The sequence below is a fragment of the Phocoena sinus genome, chromosome 18 (assembly GCF_008692025.1).
Source record: "Phocoena sinus isolate mPhoSin1 chromosome 18, mPhoSin1.pri, whole genome shotgun sequence".
NCBI lineage: Eukaryota > Metazoa > Chordata > Mammalia > Artiodactyla > Phocoenidae > Phocoena > Phocoena sinus.
Window position 1 is genome coordinate 64,071,380 of NC_045780.1, and position 21,541 is coordinate 64,092,920.

The following is a 21,541-nucleotide window of genomic DNA, read 5'->3' on the forward strand; positions in this document are numbered from 1 at the left end:
ACTTTTTTCTGATTTTGGTCCACACCATTTTAAATATTCTTTCCTCTTAAAGTCATATTGGAATTTTCAGTGAGTCTAAAAAAGACCTGATTGGTTTAGAATTGATTAACCTAGGAGTATTCACTGCTTATCGTATTCAAGGTAAATAGCACTTGATTAGGGGTTGATTAGTAGCTCCTCTGAATTACTGCAAGCACTTCTCTTCACATTCAACATTGGATCCATCTTCCGAAGTTCCCAGAACTGCAAAGCTTCAGATTCCTGAAGAGGGTGCCTTGACAGTTCCATTGCTTCTAAGCAGGCCTGGGTCTCAGAAATCCCAGACAAGTTGATATTGATCCTTTTAAAAAAGTTATGTACAAAGGAAGTGTTTCTGCAAACCTCCTTTAGAAACAGGGTCAAATAACCAGTTGGAAAATTTTCTAAAGGTGTCACGTTAAACTTTAATAATACCTTCATTTTTATGGGGTTTTAACTTTGGAAATTGCTTTCACATGCATTATCTCATTGCATGTTCTATTTCATTGAAACAGTGTCTAGGTTTTAGGGCTAAATTGCAATGACATAGATATCAAAATGTTGACAAGGACAATTCAAGAAAAATGATTACTACTATGCCAAACAGAAGTATTGACAAGGAACTGACTGACTTAAAGATCAAGTACTACAGTGTGTTAAGATTCTGATGGTTCCTTTAGCCCGCTGCCCTACTGCTGGAGCTTTCTCAGAGCCATTTCACCTTTTTTTTTTTCAAGGAGGAAATGAGTCACTTCTTTTTGTCTCCTTCCATCCTTCTTATTTCTGATTTTCTTTTTCTTTTCAATCAATCTCCAGGTGAGCCCGACCCCAGGCTGCATCCGTGCGCTCATGAAGATGCTGTACTGCCCTTACTGTCGGGGACTCCCCACGGTGAGACCGTGCAACAACTACTGCCTCAATGTCATGAAGGGCTGCCTGGCAAATCAGGCTGATCTCGACACCGAGTGGAATCTGTTTATAGGTAAGGAGCGGCTCAGCGGATCCAAGGAGAGGGGTGTGGGAACAGCAGGCGTCCGTGGTACCTGATGGGCAGGTCCAAACTGGTGATGACTTGTAGAGACTAGGAGGATTAAAACAAACACAGGTGCGTCCGCGCACACACACACACACACACACACCCACACACACAGGCGCGCGCGCGCGCGCACACACACAGCGTTTAGCAAATTATAAATATATTGCATTTTCTTTATTTTTTGTAAACCTGAAAAATAAGACTTTCTGGTCTATTGTGAAGGACAGTCCTGTTACAGATTGTACGAGCCAGCTGTACTGAATTAGCTGATCTCTCTGATGAAGATAAAAGTAATCTTGTTGAATTTCTGGGAGCTCCTGTAAGGGACATGTTAGAAAAGAATCTTGTTTTAAGAAAAAGCCCACAGTACTGTCTCTTTCTTATTTGTAGTATCTGAACATAGTCACAGATATTAGTAAACAATTCCTTCCTTAAACATCTATGATGAAAATAACTCAATATTTTTGCTAAAATATGCAGATTTTCTTCCTCAGTCTCTAGAGAAGAATGTTTTCAGCACAGCAGGATGAAACAGCCTTCCTGTCTTTAGAAGGGAGGAAGGAGGGAGGTGGGGAGATACAGGGAAGTTCTGTGAATCACCGCTGTGGTCTGGAGTGGCAGAAACCACTCATGAGTCTGCACTGCCGAAAGATATTTCCCAAATAGCTATCCAAGGATGAAAGGACAAATTTCATAGGTAGGCTTCTCCCAGGAAAATACACAGACCTTGAAAGAGTAAATGTGTTTTCTCCCCCTCTGTCAAATGGCCTTCAAATAAAAGTACTTTCAGTTGCTTTTACTGGGATTGCATAGTGACAAGCAGAGTGGTGCCAGTAACAGTGGCACTCGTCAGCCTCGGAGGGACTAAGTTATTTATGCAAACCTCTAAACCAGAAGGCTTGAGTAAAGTCTTCTGACATCTAAGATTTGGGTAAGAAAGGAAAAAGATGCATCGGAATGCAAAGAAACCTTAGCCCACCGTGCAAAAATGCGCATTCAGCCTTGGCGTCGAAAGCCATTACCTGACACGCTATTATGCTCAGGAAGCCCAGAGAAAACCGTTCTGAAGTTTTAGAAAAAAGATTTTAGAGTGGGTAGATCCAAATGGAAGTCATCCAACAAAATCTCAGAATTCATTACAGAGAGAATAAACTGATGTATTTCTTCTCTCTCCCTTCAGTGGGAGGACAAAATCCTTTTGTGTGATCTTGGGTTACCTCATTTGAGAAATGAAGGAGTTTTTAAAAAGTTAATCATTAAGGTACCTTTCTAACTCAAAAATGATATGATCCTTTGCTACGATTTTTGTTCTTTGCTAAGATTTTGGAGAGAAGTATGAATATTTTTTAAAAAGTAAGCCTGATCTTCTAAAATATAAATTTACATGAATTTTGGCAAAGACGTTACCTAAATAATGCTAATTAAAAAATACTCTCATCCTTCATTAGTCTACTCAATTCAAAAGGAAAAAGTAATTCAAATGTATTATATTGGTATAATCATATTGTCACTTGCATATGTAAAGCCTAAACTAAAACACTTTTATAAATCATTGAGAGTGGTAAAATTAAAACAAATCTGTAAATTAAATGCAAACTATAAGTAAAAAAAAAAACTTAAGGTTACCCAAAAAAGTACTCTCATCAAGAACTCTAAAAAGATTTACCTATTTGGAAAAACAGATAAAACCTCATCGCATCACCACTCTTGAATCATAAAGATTATTCATACGGTTTGGTTGAAACTGCCGTAATTCATAACACAGTTAAACTGTTTTGGTCAGCTTGCAATTTATTGATGAAAGTAGGCATGTGGATTTTGTTAAGTAGAGCAGGACACGATTAAAAATGAGAATATGGGCTTTTTAACTTGTAAGAGCAACAGTGACTTCTTAATTGGCTTTTTTTTCTCAGTCCTGCCTGGGTATTTGACGTGAAACAAATCCTTCTACTTCAATCAACTGGGTTTCCTAGATGCCAGTTTGATGTGAAATTGAATGTCTGGAAAATCATTTCATTTAAAAACCTAAAATTTGAACCCAGCCTATGTTGGAGTACCTGATGTTGTACCATACGTTGGAAGGGAACCTCATGGCAGTCCTACCGTCCTAATGTATTTCATACCTCTTGCTCCCCTATCTCATTTTTTATTTGTCCTAGAGATCTCGAAGAAAATTCTTCCAATTTTCTTTCTTTGGGTTTTCCTACGGCATTGAGAATTGACCACCCACCTAGACTTACAGGGCAAAATATGTTCTTACTAATACTTGTCCGGATGTGAAGCGTTAGTTCACGAATTTATTACATGAATTAGTCAAATGTGCCAAGTCCATTTCCTACACAGGTACGTCCAAGATGACAGTGTTCATGAACGCAGCAGCGAAAGATCAGTGAGCAAATCAGTAATTCAACAAAAATTATATATAATAGCCCTCTCTCTGATTAGCACCTGCATCCCATCACTCTTGGGCTCCCAGCATCTTGTCATCAAACCCTTTACTCCTACTGCTGTCAGTTGCACGTGCCGTCTCTGTCTGCTACGTTAATGTCCTAGTTTATACATTTTTAATACATGGTCATCTAAAATGTTAACAGTGACATTCAAGCAACCATCAGTAAAAACAAAGATCGAACTGGTGGTACATTCTCATCATCTTTAATTATGAATTAATTGAAAGTGATTTGTAACGATTTAGAATTCAGTTGGTGTCTGCATCATGTCAAAAGAAAGGCACTCCACTGATAAAATGAAATGTTTTAAGTGTTCAAGTAAAAACCCCAGTGGTATTCCATTCAGTTCTGAGGTCCTGTAGTTTTTTTTTTCTTTTTTGTTTTTTTTAGTCCTAGGGGAAAAATAAATCAGGAGTTCTACTTGGGATATATTTTCATAGTCTGAGGGAAAATGGTTTGTGGGCAGAACGCAGTCGTTTCGGTAATGTCCTGTGGTTCTTTTGAGTGTTTGGCATTGATACCAGCATTCCACAGATAAGAGTTGTTCCATTGGACAAGGGACCACGTTGCAGATTACACCTAGCTTGTGAGCGCAAAAGTTAAGGCTGAAGTTCCATTTATATGGCTATAATAAATCTTGCTTCTACTTAAGAATCTAGGATATGTGGGAAAGCCTCCTCCTAACATCTGGTACCTTCTGTAACTAGAGAATAGAATGGACTGAGAATTAGAAAGGAAAAAAAAAAATGGTTTTTCAGTATTAGGAAGCAAATGTTGGTGGGACTAAAGATGGATTCTGTGTTGTTCTGTCATTTTTTTATTACTGAAGTGCTGTAGGATACTTATTACTGTAAGTAAAAGGCAAAATGATCTCTGTAGTTCCATGTAAAAGTGAGACCTTAACGTGTTTTTTCCCAACACGGGAGCTTAAGTTTTCAGGTTATCCCAGTTAGTGAACGCTTAGACTCTTAACATATGAATTCAACTCATTATATTGAGTAAGCTAGACACGTACATTTTTTTGCCCTCAGGGAATTTGATGTAGTTAAATTAATTAATTATCAACTGTGATAAAGTGTTATGAAAATAGAAGCACAGGATGCTAAGTTTCTCCTCAGCGGGGGAACTTAACCTCATCCGGGGGGTCAGGGAAGCCCTACCTTGCTAAGTATAGAATAAAATACTTATTCTATTGAATAAGTATTGAATTATCATTGTCAAACATAGTTGATGTTGAGCAGCCGTAATATATATAATTGTGACATTATAGGCCCCAAGTATTAGCAAGTCCCCGTGACGACTTCAATAGGTCTAGCGCGATCTATCAGCGGTTCTTAAATACTTGGTTTATTTTTGACACGTTTTACGATCAACTCTCACCACCACCACTGCAACTGACTTGAAATGATAAGATTTGGAAAAATATGTGTTCCTTTTTGTCCAGAAAAGGTTGAGTTCTCTGGTCTATTGGTACCCTCTAATGAGGGAGAGACAGAAGAGCAGTATTTTTAATTTAAGCCTTTAGGCCTTGGGCACTCGTAGATCAGACAAACCAGTGATATCAAACTTTCTGGGCTTTCTTCCTCCTTTCAAACCAATCAATTACTAAAGTCTCAAGACAGAAAACTGGCACGAGAACACAAACAGAAAACCCAGTGTAAGTACCACATCTGTGCCAGGCCAAGAGACAATGCAGTGGGTACTGTTCATTCATCCTCTCGTTTATTCATATATACAGCACACGTTTGCTGAGTGTCTAGCATGGATCTTGCTCTGGTGTAAGCATTGGAGTAGAGAAGGTAAGGCCCTGCCTGCTGAGAACAGGGCTCAATATATGTTCTTTGAATGGAATAAACGGAAACAAGTAGGCAGAGGAATGGACAGGAATGCAGGCTGTTCTGTTTTACTTTGTAAGTCTACTCTTTTAATGGAAGTATGACTACATCAGTCATTTAAAAAGTGCATATCCCTGTTGTTAACGGACTCTATGAGTGCAGGGATGGCAGAAACAAATCAGATAATGTGCCTGGTTCTTTCATTGTGACAGCTGCTATCGAGTTGTAAATTAGAGCCAGCCGCAAGGAAGCTGTGTTAGGTCAGTCAAAGGACTCGTGTCATCTTATAAATGGCTGTTTGGGGACACGGATGACTTTCTTAGGACCTGTAAGAGTTGTTTCATCCTCAGGGTATTTAGTGCATTCACAACTTTCTGTCTGGGGGAAATGTTGCTAGATAAACACGTATCGTTTCTTATAAGTAAACTTGGGTTATCTCTTTATAAAATGTACAGGACTGTGAGATGTTGCATTTCAGAAGGATATAAAATAAACACAAGGAGCTATTTCAAGCGTTTGTATGAGATACTCCTTTCAAAGACTTTCTTAAGCATGAAATCCTATAAATCTGATACATGTTTTAGTTATAAAGAATTCCGTAGTAAATGTGATATGACCGTGGCTGATATATCCTGAAATGCCATGTTTCAAAAACCTCTAGACCCTAAACATAGAAAATTATTTCAAGAACTGTAGCTAGCAGCAAGCTCTCAAGGCTTCTTCATCTCTACCTTGTAGAGAGAAGACAAGAGCCTATTCAATAATACAGGCCAGAAACTCAACTCTTAACTTGAGGAACAATATAGCCAAAGCAATTATGGTAGAATCTGATCTCACTGTTAGCTATAGAACTTACTTTTGCCCTTGTGCGTTCCTAGAAGCACCAAGAAAGATTTAAAAAAAAACAACAGAAACACTTTATTTTCTATCAGTTGAAATCTAACCCCTCTCAAGCCTCTGCCTTCCTTTTATAGTCATCGATTCAATATTCCTCATTTCTCATGGACATTTATCATATGCTGTGTTCTCTCTGTAATGCTGGCAGAATGCATAAGCAGTGCTAACTGCTCACTGAGAAAAATCAAGAAGAAAGAAAACAGTTGGCTGGTACCCAGCAGCCTTTCACGAGCAGCATTTGTTATCAATTTCCTACGTTTAGAAAGCGCTTTACTTCTGAACTCTGCATACGTGAAAATGTTTCTCTATGACACAAGAGGGTTAAAGTCTTAAGGGTGGTATAATGTATGGGGCGATTCAGCAAACACAGAGGGAGGCATTTCCTGACCTCTGAACACTTACTAATACTGATCGGCAACTCAAGGGATTCATGGGACTTGAATTTCCATTCTGAATCAAGCAGATTTTCCCATGGATCAAAGCAGGCAAAGCACATGAAACCTAAAATTCCTTGGTGTAATAGACAAGCAGCCCTTCTAAGGTATGCAGTATGTGTTTCCCTGATCCCCAGTGCCAACTCCTGTTCATCCATCTCTTCCAGTTCCCACATACTCAACTTCTGTACAATTTATAATTATAGTTATTCCATTTTCTACTTACTGATGACTATAAATGACATTCTAAATTAGAGTTTCAAGTTGGAATTCATGGTGCAATATGACACCAACCAATGGTCTGTAACATGGCATACCTATTTTTGCAAGTATAAAATTCTTTAGGATATAAAATGTTCCATTTATACTGGGAATTTCACTGAAATACCTCTCCTGCCTTATCATGCTCTCCAATTTCTATGAGAACCAGTTACAGAAGGATTTCGTTTACCAGGAGAAAGCAGAGCACATCAGAATTATTCAAAGTGGCTAGAGAATTGCCTTTGTGTTTGGGATTTTACCTTTTGCTTTTAATTTACACTTTAATTTCAGGGTTTCCTATAGATAAATGGTTTAATTTGATAATCATTTCAAAAAGTACTTGTGTTTAATAATCAACATCTGATTTTAGTAACATGATAGTTTTCACTGTCATGTTTTCAAGTTCAAGCTATAACACAAGATGTCTGGCTTTTGGCATGCCAAGAGAAAATATTTGATGATTCTTTAGAATGGGATTCAACAGATTCCAAGTTAAATAGATCCCAGAAACCCAGGCGAAAATCAGACACTACCATTAGCCCGGTGACATGCTTAGCAATTCTGATTTCAGGAGATGAGAGAAACATGAGGTAGAAGAAAGCGTTATGCTGTAGAAGCTAGAAAATAAGAGATATAGATAGGGTGAGGTTAGTGGATTGGTAAAGAAAACGCTAAAACGCGTGACTGTTTACAAATAGCAAACTTATAACACGCCCCAAGGCCACTGCGACCTAAAAGTCCTTCATGTGGTGACCTATTTAATAGAATAAAGGGGTGGGGGAAGTTACCTCCTGAAGTATTTAGATCACTCTAAAAGTCCTGATTAGTAGCTAAGATGAAAATCTTTATTTTAACCCAAATAAGAAATCCTTGCATAATGTTGCTGTACTTTATTAAAACATCTTAATAACAGTAGTGTTAAATGAGGGTACTTGGACTTCATTTCTCAAAAACATAACATTTACATTAACATAGAGTAGAACTGCTGATCATGTCTTAATGTTTGAGTCACTTTTGAAATTAGTTTTGATTTTCCTCAGACTTTCTTTAACACTAAAAAAGCCTTTTCGAATCTTATTCTCTTCATCTTCTTTTCTTTGTGGATTGTTTATTATGAGCAACCTCCAAGGAACCAGGGGAGAAGCCAGATTAGAAGAGACGGGCCTGTGAATTATTCTGATGGTTAAAAACAGGTTTTCATTGGTTACTCTAAAAGGGAAATGGGTATAAATGTCCTTGGGAGTAATTTAAACTTTTGAGAACCTTCATGGTCTGTGAAAACCGTGAACTTGTAAGTCACTTTAAAAATATTGTGTCGGGCTTCCCTGGCGGCGCAGTGGTTGAGAGTCCACCTGCCGATGCAGGGGACACGGGTTCGTGCCCCGGTCCGGGAGGATCCCACATGCCGCGGAGCGGCTGGGCCCGTGAGCCATGGCCGCTGGGCCTGCGCCTCCGGAGCCTGTGCTCTGCAACGGGAGAGGCCACAACAGTGAGAGGCCCGCATACAGCAAAAAAAAAAAAAAAAAAAATTGTGTCTACAGATGTTTGGGAAGATAGCCAGGAGAGAATTTAAATTAAAATAGAGCATGAAATATGCCTTGTCCTTCAAATAACAGCTTATATATAAATCCCACATAAAAAAAAGATATGTCCTCGATTTTTTTCTTTGCATGGATTTAAATAATTTGATACATTAAGAATTTCCTTTATTATGACCTCTGAAGAAGTGAAAATTAGAAAGAGAAATGAAAAATAAGTCATTGAATATATGACATTACCCCAAGAAGAGATATATCTATAAGTATCACAGTTTTATTCTTTAAGGTGCAGGGATCTTCTAGAAAGATAACACTGACAATTAAATGTCAAAAAAAAAAAAAGGTCAGTATTCACCACTAAAATCTCAATGCTCAGGAAATTAACTGATTTAATGAGAGGCCTAAAAATAATATCAGATGGAATAAATAAGCTAGTAGATGTGAGAGAGTTTTGGAAGTACTCTTGGGTTGCCAGAGCTGATGTGGTCTTGAGATTGACTGAATCAGAAAGTGACTCCTGTCTTACCTCGGCCCTACATCTATCTCCCTTAGCGTCATACCAGCTTGAAAAAGTCAGGTCTCCCAGAGGAAGCAGAACCATTCCTATGGAAAAGAGTTTGTTGACTTCAAGAAGGAGAGTATTCTCAGAATCCATGACAATCAGCTGGGGAGGGCAGTTTGGAGCCCTTGATCTTATTACTTACGGATAGGTCTCCTGATTTTCTAAATTCAACGTCCTAGACTTTTTTTAGGTTAGTTCTTTACCTTTAACATAGTTTAGTGCTCCAAATTCTTCTGTGTTAACATAGTCATAGCAATGTATTCCGTAGTCCAAAATCTATGTGTGACACCCAACCAGATGGGAAAACTGAAATCACCGATAGTCCTAAGAGTGTTAGGCAGGAGTAATTCTACACATGTGCCCAGTGCACTTTTAAGGTGTGGATCGTGCTAGGAGCTGACTTCTAGAAGGTAACTCCGCAAAGTGAAATATATATGCATACATCCCTTCATTCATCAGCCTTGTAGTATTTTCTGTTGAATTGCTGTGTCTGAATATGAAATATTTGGCAAGTTCATGGTGACCCGATTTAATATATGCCTAATACTACCATTTATTGGTTGAAGATCCAGATCTATACTCCTCAAGGTTGTCCATGAGAGAATGAATGTTCAAGTGTGTCTTGCTATTTACCTGCAGTTATAGTATCCAAATTCTAAAACTATGAGAGAGTTGTAAGAAACTTTATTCCCCTTTTTGGGTGGTTCTGGGTTCCATCTGGAGAACATGACATGCATATAACAATAGCTAACACGTATTGGACGTTTACTTTCTATCAGGCAATATTGTAATCTTTTTACACTTCTTATCCTCACCACAACCCTATTAAGTGGTCAATATTATGACTTCCATTGTACAGATAAGTGACCTGTCCAAGGTCATCCAACATGCAATGCCAGGATTTGGCTTCAGAGCCCAGGTTTTACTAAGTGTTTAGGAAGTAACTCTTAGTCTCTGGCTATATGGATTGATGGGTATATTGGGAGAAATTGAGTATTTACTCTTGCCGACGCTGTCCAATATGATTATTTTGCATCAGTGGAAATAATCTAGGTCTGAGCTGTCCAGCAGAGTATCACTAGCCACATGTAGCTATTGAGTACTTTAAATATGTCTAACGAGACGGATCAACTGAATTTTTATTTTATTTTATTTTGATTAATTTAAATTTAGTCACATGTAGCTTTTGAGCACTTAAAATGTGACTAATATGCCTGAGGAGCTAAATTTCTCGTTTCATTTTAATTTATTTTAATCTCTCTAAGTGGTTACGGCTTACTCTATTGGACAGTGCAGGTTTAGACCATTAAAACACCTGTAATTTCCATCACGTGGCTCAGCATCTGAATATGTCCAGTTCTCTTCAAAAAGGTGTTTATTAGATGCCTTTTTTGTGCTTAGATCAAGACTGGGCGTATGGTGGACACAAAGGAAATAAAAACTGTACTACCCGATCCTGAGAAATTATAATTTTCCGAAGAGTTGAAAAGTGTGCTTTCAAAGTGGGAGTTTGGTTAAGTGAAGACCACATAGTTGCAAGCAATAGTCCTTGAATCACTGCATGAATTTGAATCCTGACTCCACTATATATTATTGTGTGTGACTTGGCAAACATTATTTAACCTTCATAAATCTCAGGTGTTCTCTCATCAATAAACTGGAGATAATAGAACCCACCTCTTAGCTTTGTGAGGATTAAACTAGATAATGTATATACATACATCTGAAGGATAAGACATGTCCACAAAGGTGGCACTGAAGGAGAAGCCATGTGGGTTTCTGTTCAGGTAAATAACCTATGAAGGTATGAGCAGAAAATAGAAAGTAGGGAATAGAAAGCAACAGAGTAGGCAAGGAGACAGTGGAGGATCAGGGTACTAGAATCATGCATACAAAAGAGGTAACAAGGGCAGGCTGAAAACCACAGGAAAAATGGTAAGAGGATAGTTAATCAGGAAGAATTGAAGGGACAAGATTAGAGAAAGTGCACCTCATCACAAAAGCTTCTTTTTATGCCTGTTTGTGGGTTTGCCTTAGCTCCTGGGAGGCAGAATCCATCCCAGTAGAGAGGACCTTGCTGTTGCCCAGGTGAACAAGCACTTGGTGACACTAAGATGAAAAAACAGTGGTGCAAAGGTAAGAACAAGCATGATGTGCTTAAGTGCTTGTGAGGAAACCAGGCAAGCTGAAATAGACATGCTTGCTGGTGTGTACTGGAAGGTAGGATTGGTCAGGACTGAATCGTTGAAGCTTTGAAATTCAGGCCAAATACTTGACTTTCTTTTGTCTTGTAGGCAATGACAAGTCACAGGGCGTTTTTATCCAAAGAATGGCAGGATCTAAGCAATAATCTGGCATCAAATAAAGGATGGATAAGGCCACTGGTAGTGAGACTGTCACCTAAGCGTGGCATGGAAGGAGAAAAGAAGACAGCACTAATGATAGAGGTGAAAGTAAAAATGTATAGGACTTCATGGCTAAATATAGGCAACTAAATGTAGAGGGTAAAGAAACACATCAGATCTAAGGTAAACATGTGAAAGAAGGAGGGTGCTGTCAGCCAATAGAAAAGCTAGCTCAGGACATGGCAAACATGGATTTTTCCCATCTATTTAGTGCTTGTTGGACTTGAGAAACAGTGGTCCCCAAAATAGGAATGTCCAATTGAATGCTGAAAATAGTAGTGTTTTATGTTCCTAGAACAGGAGACAGGGATGCCAAGAACCATTGGAGGGTTTCCACTCCAAATGATTCCGTAGCCAACTTCCCTAATCAACTCTGTCAGATTGTGTCCTGAATCCCTTCTTGTGGGTACCACACAGGTGCCTGCATGTTCTCCCCCTGTGAAATTATACTATCTTTACCCCTAAATGTTAAACATTTACTAGCCTGCTCATCAATGTGAATTCTCAGAATGAGCCTTTATCTGTACTCCCCAACCTCTTTAATCAAGTGTAGTTAGAATGTCAACTGTGTAAATATGTGAATGCTTAGCGGGATGAGTCAATGGAAACATGCATTGATTGCTCCCCAAGATATATTTTCTCACAATTCAGGAACCCCTTGATGGTCATATTTATCATATATATTGAGATTTTATCATTGCAGTCAATCCAAGAGGAAAGTATTTTCTATTGGCTTTGACTTTTGCCATCCTCAATGCATGAAATCTAGGGTTACTTTGTTCATTTCTGGCCAATGCCAAGTTCTGAATTTCATATTGAGGCATGGAATTTGTTAATTTTATAAAAACAAAAACGTGCCTCTGGGGCATTCATTTCCTTCGCTGGCAAGAATGCCATGTATTAGAAAGCAGCCCCTTCATTGCATACCATATGGCACAGCTGTCACCAATGAAAACTCAACTTGTAAGGACCAACGTAATCTATTCATTAGTTTCTGAACATGGAGTCCCCCCTAGGAGCAAGGCAAACACACACAATGCAGCTTTTGCAATGCAACATTGGAAGGAGCAGTGAGATTTTATTTTATTTTTTTGAATCTCATAGTGCCAAGTTACTGATTTAAGATTGCCCTAGAGTATAAATTATTTCTCCAAACCCCTATAATGACTTTTGTCAAACGCCTTCTGCTTAGCCCATTAAAGGTGAAAACCATGAAATATTATTTGATTTGTAACCCAAGAAAACGCCCTAAAACCACCTGTCCCTCTTTGGAAAGCCGCCAGAATAAAGTGAGAGTAAAGGTCGCGTCTGAGGACGATAATTGGAGGTTGCAGCATGTAGCTCTGATCAAAGGTTGAGCCCATGGCTACATGTAGGCTTCCAGTCTCTTTGGGAGGATTTCCATTTATTTTTCTTCACCCACATAGGAGTCCTGGGTTCTGAGGTCAACATTTCAAATAGTTTAGTAGTGGCCATACAACATTAAAAAAAAAAAAAAGAAAAAAACCTGACGATGAATTGTGTTGAATAGTTATTATGTTTTCCTTTGAATTTGATTTGGAGAAGCTGATTTCAGGATACATTTAATTTCCATGTGGAATTGGTAGATATTAAACTCCACTTCTCCTGAGTGCCTCGGGTATTTTTTAAAAATCACTTTACTTCTGCTGTGCCATCCATCGATTCCTATACATTTCATCAGTGATCACTGGGCATCGGATTGCCAGTGTTCATCACAAGCTTGGTAAATTAACCTTCAACGTGTAAGACAGGAAAAGTTGAGTTTAAAGCTGCATCCGGGCATTTTTTAAGACGCAGAAATTAACAGCTTGGAAATGCAAAGTCATAAAGTTTAAGGATCATTTGACGAATTGATTATAAGATAAAAATCAAATTATTTTATCTGAAACTTCTTAATCTGGCAGAGAAACATGAGTGATGCTATGATGGTTTAGGAACGCGCCCGTGATCCTTCCTGATTAACTGTGTCCATTTATACAGGAATGTTGCAGTAATCTATACTAACTGAGAAAAGGACATCAGCATTACATTATCGCCTTCTAGAAGGCATTTGGGAACTTATTTAAGATTTAGGCTTGACTCTTTACTGACTGCTTATTGGCTGTCAGGTAATATTATATCTGATATTTTTATACTTTAAGAAATGAGCCATACTTAGCGTGTCATTTTTGCTTAGAGTGTTTCTTTATTTCATTTAAGTATCTTAACATCCTCCTGAACATACAAACTCTTTTTGTTGATCATTTAAAGAGACACTTTTAGCTAAGCCTTTAGTTGAATGAATAAAATTCCAAATTAGAGGATCTTACATACCAGGGGTTTAATATGTGTATATTGCATTAAGCTTGACAAGTGGGTTTTGTATACTAGAGACTATGATAAAGAAATGGCTTTACAAATGGTTATTCTCCAGTTTTGATCTGCTTGAAATCGAATTATTTTTTAACATTTATTTTGAAATAATTTTTGACGTACAGAAAAGTTGCAAAAATAGTATAGTTCACATATACCCTTATTCATTTTATCCTAATGTTAACAACATACATACATAACCATATAGCACAACAGTCAAAACCAGGAAATTAACATCGATAAAAAATTATAGGTATATTGATATACTATATATTTATACTATACTATTTATACCATGCTATTTATAGTATATTGATATACTATATATAGATATACTATTATTAACTGAACTACAGATCTCATTCTAATTCTACTAGTTTACCTTTTTTGTGTTTCAGGATCTAATTCAGGGTCCCGTGTGCATTTAGATGTCTTCTCTTCTCATTCTCTCCCAGTGTGTGACAGCTTCTCAACTCTCCTTGTCTTTTATGATCTTGATACTTTCAATGAGGACTGATCAGCCATTGAGCAGATTTATTCTCAAATAATATTTTTTAATGTTGGGGAAACATTTTTATTGTTTCCTAAACTCTCATAACGTACCTGGACTTCATCACAAATGTTTTCCTGTAGTAGAGTTCTGAGAAATAAGTAGGAGCATATGAAGAATACCGTAATTACTGCAATTCTGGAAAAGTAATTTACTGGCTGTATAAATTGAACAGATTTCAAATAGAGCGGATAGGCCATAAAAAGCGAGCAGGATATTGAAAATAAATATTTTGGGAGCTGGGAAATTGCTGGTTAAATGCACATACCAAACGTAAATATTTTGCTAACGTTTGTATAACTTAGTTTCTTAAAACTAAAACCATAAGGGTTTTTTTTTAATTAAAAAAATTCAAAAAGGTGCTAAGACGATTAAATGTTTGCAGACATCATTCTTCCTCTTGTCCATCTGGTAGATATGAGACACCTAGAAAAACTTTCGTTTTGTGATAACTGGGTTAAAATTAAGCCCCCCCCCAAAAAAAAACCTTGCAGAATTCTTTCTAAATTTATAATTAGCTAAAGCCGATTTAGGGATGATTCATTGTGGAAAACGGTGAAAATAGTTAAAAGAGGTGGGGAGCATGATAGAGGAAAAGATCACGAAATCTGGTTCTAGAAAGACCTAAAGTAAAGCCCCAACTCAGCCACTTGCTAGTTGTCTAGAAATCTGTGGCCTCCAGCATTCACAGGTTCTTGTGCTAAAACCAGGTGGTTTTCCAAGAAAATAGCACTACCCTGAGGTATGTCCTCTGCCATTGCCATGTTCACATCTGCTCAAGCAAAACCTCCCAAGGGGCCTGTAATCTTCAGAAGAGGATGTCAGTAACATGAATTACCTTTATTAACAACAGCAAGTTCTTCTGCATTATTTTATTTAATCATCAAAACAGTCCTAAGAGACAGGTGAAATTATTTTCCCCATTTTACAGAGCAGGAAAGTGAGCCTCAGAGAGCTCCAGGTCACACTGCCCTGAAGTGGTGGAGCCAGGGTGCCAGGCCAGGTTTGTCAGAAGCAAAGCCCACGTTTTTAATGGGTAGGCTGTGTGGCCCACCCAGAGGAGAGCCAGAGAAGATAGGTCTGCTGCCAATCACAGGCATAGAATAACTGGCCTCCACATCCCATCCACAGCGGTAACTATGAACTCACTTTTTATTTTGGTTTTTGATCAAAAAATAACATTTACAAAATGTTGCACACAGGCCCCTTAAACTTTCAGCTTAGATAAGATGTCTTCTGAATTATAAGACTGAAACTTGGTGGGTTATGTCACTTTGAATGCTTGTAGAATTACTTATACAACACTATGCTCAGTCTGACCAGCAGTCTGCAGTGAAGTTCTTATAAGAACCGTCGAAGTTGAGCTCACTACTAAGCTAATTATGGAGATGCCCTGGAGAAAACATCCCACTATATCATGCAGGGTCCCCTTTAATGGACTTAGAACAGTCAGGAAAATCTAGTTCCCAAACAGCTAGTTTGATTTCACCTAATGGAAAATGTAATTATCGTAAACAGTCATTTTTCCCCTCATTGCTTTGACCCATCGACGTTCAGAGCAGCCCACCTTTATTTCATGTAACATGAAAGTTTTATTATTACATCTTATCCGTGGAGTCAACTCATTTTTCACTTTTCTGGATTTCTCTTTTATTTATGTTCTTTCCCTGCATTTCTCTGTCCATATGCCATTTATGTCTGGCTTTCAATAAGGTTAAATTTTAAATAAACCTGCTCTACATCCCCTTCGGCAAGTTGCTTAAGATTTCTGAGTCTTGGTCTTATTAGTTACAAGGTGCCTTCCTTTCTTGTTGGATGTCAGGATAAAAGTAATGTGTGTAAAATATGCAATGTAATGCAACTTGGTGATAAATAGGAACTACGAATTGCCCCCCCTGAGAAGTTTCAGGATTGTACTTCTTAAAACAAGTTTAAAGGTGAGAAAGGAACTGAAAATCTGTAGTAATATGAGAGAAAATATAATTCTGAATTATTTTATTGTTAATCTGTTTAAAGAGTATTGATAATCATAAAAGTCTAATTAGGAGCCCAAGTACTAGAGAAGCCACTGCAATGAGAAGCCCGGGCACTGCAACAAAGAGTAGCCCCTGCTCGCCGCAACTAGAAAAAGCCTGCGCGCAGCAACGGAGACCCAAGGCAGCCATAAATAAATAAATAAATAACTAAATTTATAGAATAAAGTTTAAAAAAAAGTAAATATTTATTTACAAATTCCGTACTACTGGATATTCTCAAGATGTGTATTAAGGCATACTTAAATGAAAAGATAAGAAGTTACTCTTAACCAAAGAATGCATGATGATTATATGAAATTAAACGGCTCTTCTTTAGAGCATATAATTGTTCTTTTTTAAAAAAGAAGAACAATCTCGTGCATTCTGTGCCACAGTCAACATAGGTTCAAGGAGATTTTTGCCTCATCCTGTACTTTCAGTGCACAGACTTTTGGGCTGAAAGTGATATAAGCTATGGGAACAACTTTTAATGAATTTTAGAAATTCTTTGAAGTTTATATTTCTTGTAAAAGATGTTATAAACACCATGAATTATATAAAACATTTTTTGATTCAACAATATTTGATAAATATCTAGAGTGGAGTTCTACCAAGCAAGGCAATAGGAATAAAAACATGAATAAGACACGGCGCCTGTACACCAAGCTCTCAGTCTAGGGGAGAGAGACACACAAATAGTTAACTACAGTGTCGCCTTAATCCTGCTAAAATCCAGCTACATCTGTTGAAAAATGCTAGGGCAAAACAGGTGGGAGTGATTAATGTTAACCTAGATGAAGGCAAAGCAGGCTTTTCAAGGGAGGTGGTATTTGAACTGGGTCTTGAAATATGAAAGGAAATTGACCAGGCACTCAGGCCAGCTTGTGCCTTGCAAGCAGAGGGTGCAGCGAGGGCAAAGAAATGGTGCGACAAAAGTGCATGACTTGTTTTTAAAAATGGTCTAACTAAACCACAGAGTGCATAGGTGGGTTGGCAGGTGAGGGGAAAGGGAGAAAATGCCTACAGGTATAATTATTGAAAAATTGTCTGGGCCCAGGTTATGAACCATCTCATGTGCTGTGCTGTGGCGTTGATGTATTTATGCCATGGAGATTCAAATTTATGCTGCAAGACTGGGAGACAATTAACTGTGCTTAAAATATATCATATCCATGCCCCTCTTTAAAACTTCTCTCGGTTTCCCCTGTCCTAAACCCTGTCAACTGCTGTTAGTGTCTGCTCCGCAGAGTTTAACACGTAAGTAGTACTGATTTGTATAGGGTGCTTCTTTTTCATTTGTTTCATTTTTCCCCCCGTCATCCTCTTCCACATCCGATTTTAAGTTTCTTGGAGGCTTATCTGAGTCAGGCTATTAATTATTTGGGTCTTAATGTCACCAAAGCTAAGGTGAGGAGCCATCTTGTTAATGGTTCTCTATCAAAGCTCTGCCCTCAGGGGTCTCTGGCTCTTTGGGCTCTCAGGGGATCCCTTGGGAAAGTTCTCCTTCTGCACCGCGCTTTCTCACACTCACCACCGTGGTGCTACTGTTCGCAGGGCTCAGTACTCACTTAGGCGGCATCTTACAAATACATCCTCCTTAGGCAGCTGTCACATCATCTCCCATTTTTCTCAGCACTCAGCTTCTACCAAATAAGCATGTCACAAAGGGTTGTAGGGGAACTTAAAAATCAGTGACTTCATTTTTGAAGAGAATGACTGTCATGGGTAATTGACAGAATGGCTGCCTCTTCTGAAGAGAAGCAGGGGAAATTGTGCAGAAGCTAAACGTTTTTGCCACTCTGTAGAGTTAAACTCTGGAACTACTTTCAAGGGGATACGTGCTGAGTGTTTTTCAACCACTGGCTCTTGAATCGGAATTCTGCAGGATCACTGGCATTTCTTTAAAAGCTCCACCGGTAATTTTAATAAATAACTAGAGCTGATTTCTTGGATTAGAAAGTTAGCACTACTTTTGAAATGTCATAGGGACTATAGATGTCACATGCTACATAATAAGGAGAATTATTGAATAGTTGTTGAAATATTGTTTTAAAATGTCTACCGCATCCTTTTGGCTGTTACCCAACAAACTCACAAGAGACTCTGAGAAAGAAATAGAGGCTACGCTGAACGAGGATCCTTGTTTAAATCTGACCACATACCCAATTAGCCCAGGACAGTCCCTGTTGACCTGGCATAATTATAAATATCCACTTTCAAAATTGTTCTAGTTTAGGCAATAAATGATATGCTCACTCTATCTGTATTTGACTCCTGGGCTTTATGAGCCCATTTTCTGTGTAGTTACTACTTGGGGGAACATTGAGACATGCTTTTTCCATAATGACTAGGAGAAAAGGGGAAAAAAAAGTAGCTTTCTAGGTGTTGTACTAATAAATCAACACAGAATAATATTTCCTTGTTTCAGAGATTTAGGTACTTATATTTAGAAAAACTACCTAGCTTAATTATTAAAATTAAGGAAATATAGGAAAAAGTATTAGCAGAAATAGGTTTTAAAAACAGAGTTCAGGAAAGCGAGTCTGGGCAGAGTAGATGCTAAATTAGAGGGATGTGAACATCCTGCTAATAATAATAAGGATGAAAAGTCCTATAAGGCATATTTCTTAGTTTTTTTCTAACTCTTTGCGCACCAGATGGCATTCTGAGTCCTGATATGAGTTGTTCAGCTTCTGTGATCAAAAGAGTGGGGACTCTCATCAGAGGAGGTGAGACTTACTAGCTCTGGAGAGGAATACCTCCACTGCCACTATTAATTTTAAAATTGCCATTTTGGTTTATACATGTGGTTATAGTTCGGACCAGTCTCACCAGGATGCCCAGTTGCCACTGGGTGTGCCATAAAGCCCAGCCTCTGTGCCAGCGAACCTGAGGGGTGAACCTGAGCCAGTGGTAATTTCATTTAGGTCACTGGATCTCAAGGCTTAGGGAGCACTGGAACCGTCTGGAGGGCTTCTTGAACCATAGGGCACTGGGCGCCGCCCTCAGAATGTCTAATTCACTTTATCTGGTGTGGGGATTCTAACAGGGCACAAGTGCTGCTGACTGGGCCACACTTTGATAAAGACTAAACCAAATAATCCCACCTTTTGATGCCTCTTGGCAGCCAGCCAGCAGCCTCCGCAGAGCCTTGATCTGCCTTTCCTTCTCTTTGGAAGCTTACCCACCTTCAACCTGCCCCTAGGAAAAAGAATTCAGAAGAGTACGTCTAATCCACGTGGCTCACAAAGCCAGCTATGTCGTCATTCCTTTGTACTTTATAAGAACGTGTTCACCGTGTGAGTGAGGAAACGTGGGAAATTCACTGAATTTCTTTTATTAATCTGTCAATGTAATCATGGGGGAGTGATTTTGGCTTTAAAGCAAACACTTCTTGTACACTCTATTATAGAGAGCTGTGGAGTGATCTGAGTTTGAAATCCCAATTCATCTTTTATTTTCCACACAGACACACACACACACACACACACACACACCACGTCCATATACAGATACACACAGCCTACAAAATTCACATTCCAAAGGTACTAAACAAATTTTTTAAATGAGTGCAAAATAAAAGTCACAGTATATCTCAGAAGCTTTGTATGACTCAAGTCAACAGGCCAGCTTCAGGCTCCTCATACGTTTGTATATTACCATCTGACATGGGCAGAAGTCAGCCTTTAGACTCTTCTCTCCCACCTGGTGCCTGAGAAAGCAGCCCCTGCGTGGAGACCGAGAATCAGCCCTGGTAAGGGCCGCTTTAACTCACATAAGGCTCTTTTAATTAAAAACTGGGTGAAGCAGTTACGCGCTTTCAGTGTATTAGCTGCAGTTCTACATTAGTGGGAGTGACAAGAGTAATATTGCAAACTTCAGTTACTAGCAAAGAAAGGGGAGGAAAACGAAAAGAGACGATCCTCTAGAATAGAACTGGCAAAAAATCCTGCTCAGCAAAACATTAGAGTAATTCACTCTCAGAATGGCAAATGTTTTAAATTTAAATTTTAACCGAGTAAAATGCGAGTTGATATCTTACCTATGTATTAGATCTTCTGACCTAAGGCTTTTGGGACTATTTGAAAATAATAGTCTGTGGTTTGAAGAGAGATTTGTCATGGTTCTGAGCGTAAGTAAACCAAATTAACGTGTGTACTTTTAGCAAAAAAGTAACTTGGATTCTTAGCAAAAATTGTCGACATCTTCAAATGCATTTTTAAGAGCCTGGAACTTGACTTATTCTTCAATAAACCTAACCCAGTGGGTTTTAACTAGTTTCGAATCATGGATCCCTTTCAGAAGTTGTTGGAAAGCAGGCCCGCTCTCCCTAGAAAAATAAATATGACTACACAGACATAGAATTTTGAGGATACATCAGAGTGTCCCTGGATACTCTAAAATCTATTGATGAGCTTCTAGTAGAAGATCCTGCCCATAATCATAAGAGCGGAGGTTGAGGTTGAAGTTAGGTACACTGGCTTCTTTCTGACCACAGCGCCAGCACCGACCAGGCATCTGACTCGGCCGAGGCACACTTCTTTTTGGCTTCCTCATCAGTTAAAAGGAAGAGCTGGGCTGGAGGACTGTTTTGGTCCCTTCCGTCTCCAAGTATGTGATCATCAGTCATCTGTGATGATCCTGAGGACTGGTTCCTTCCCCTTTATTTGTTTCCCCTTTCCCACAGCTATTTCTGGAGTTTGGGACCAATATATATTATGGACCTCCCTAATTCCTTTATTTGATTAATTTAGGGACACTCCCCTTTCTATTATTCCCTCACTCCATCATCCTCTTCTCTCTGTTTAAGGCCTAACTACTGATATAGGGCATTTAAAAGGAAGAGGGGAAATCCCCAAGCCCTTAGAGGCTGCAATGGACCTGCAGGTCAACTTGGTGATGGGGATTTCCTTCCTCGACTTTCAATAAGAGAAGATGGGGGCTTCCCTGGTGGCGCAGTGGTTGAGAGTCCGCCTGCCGATGCAGGGGTCGCGGGTCTGTGCCCCGGTCCGGGAAGATCCCACATGCCGCGGAGCGGCTGGGCCCGTGAGCCATGGCCGCTGAGCCTGCGCGTCCAGAGCCTGTGCTCCGCAACGGGAGAGGCCACAACAGTGAGAGGCCCACGTACCGCAAAAAAAAAAAAAAAAAGAGAAGATGGGTGGGAAGC

General features: G+C 38.9%; 1 protein-coding gene across 1 annotated transcript in view; it reads left to right on the forward strand.

The window, feature by feature from the left end:
• GPC6 (glypican 6) overlaps window positions 1-21,541 on the forward strand; it is a 1,093,791-nt gene that overhangs the window by 752,153 nt on the left and 320,097 nt on the right. The window contains exon 4 of the mRNA XM_032611614.1: window positions 835-1,000. Coding sequence (XP_032467505.1) covers window positions 835-1,000 — 166 coding nt within the window. The remainder of the gene's footprint in view (window positions 1-834; window positions 1,001-21,541) is intronic.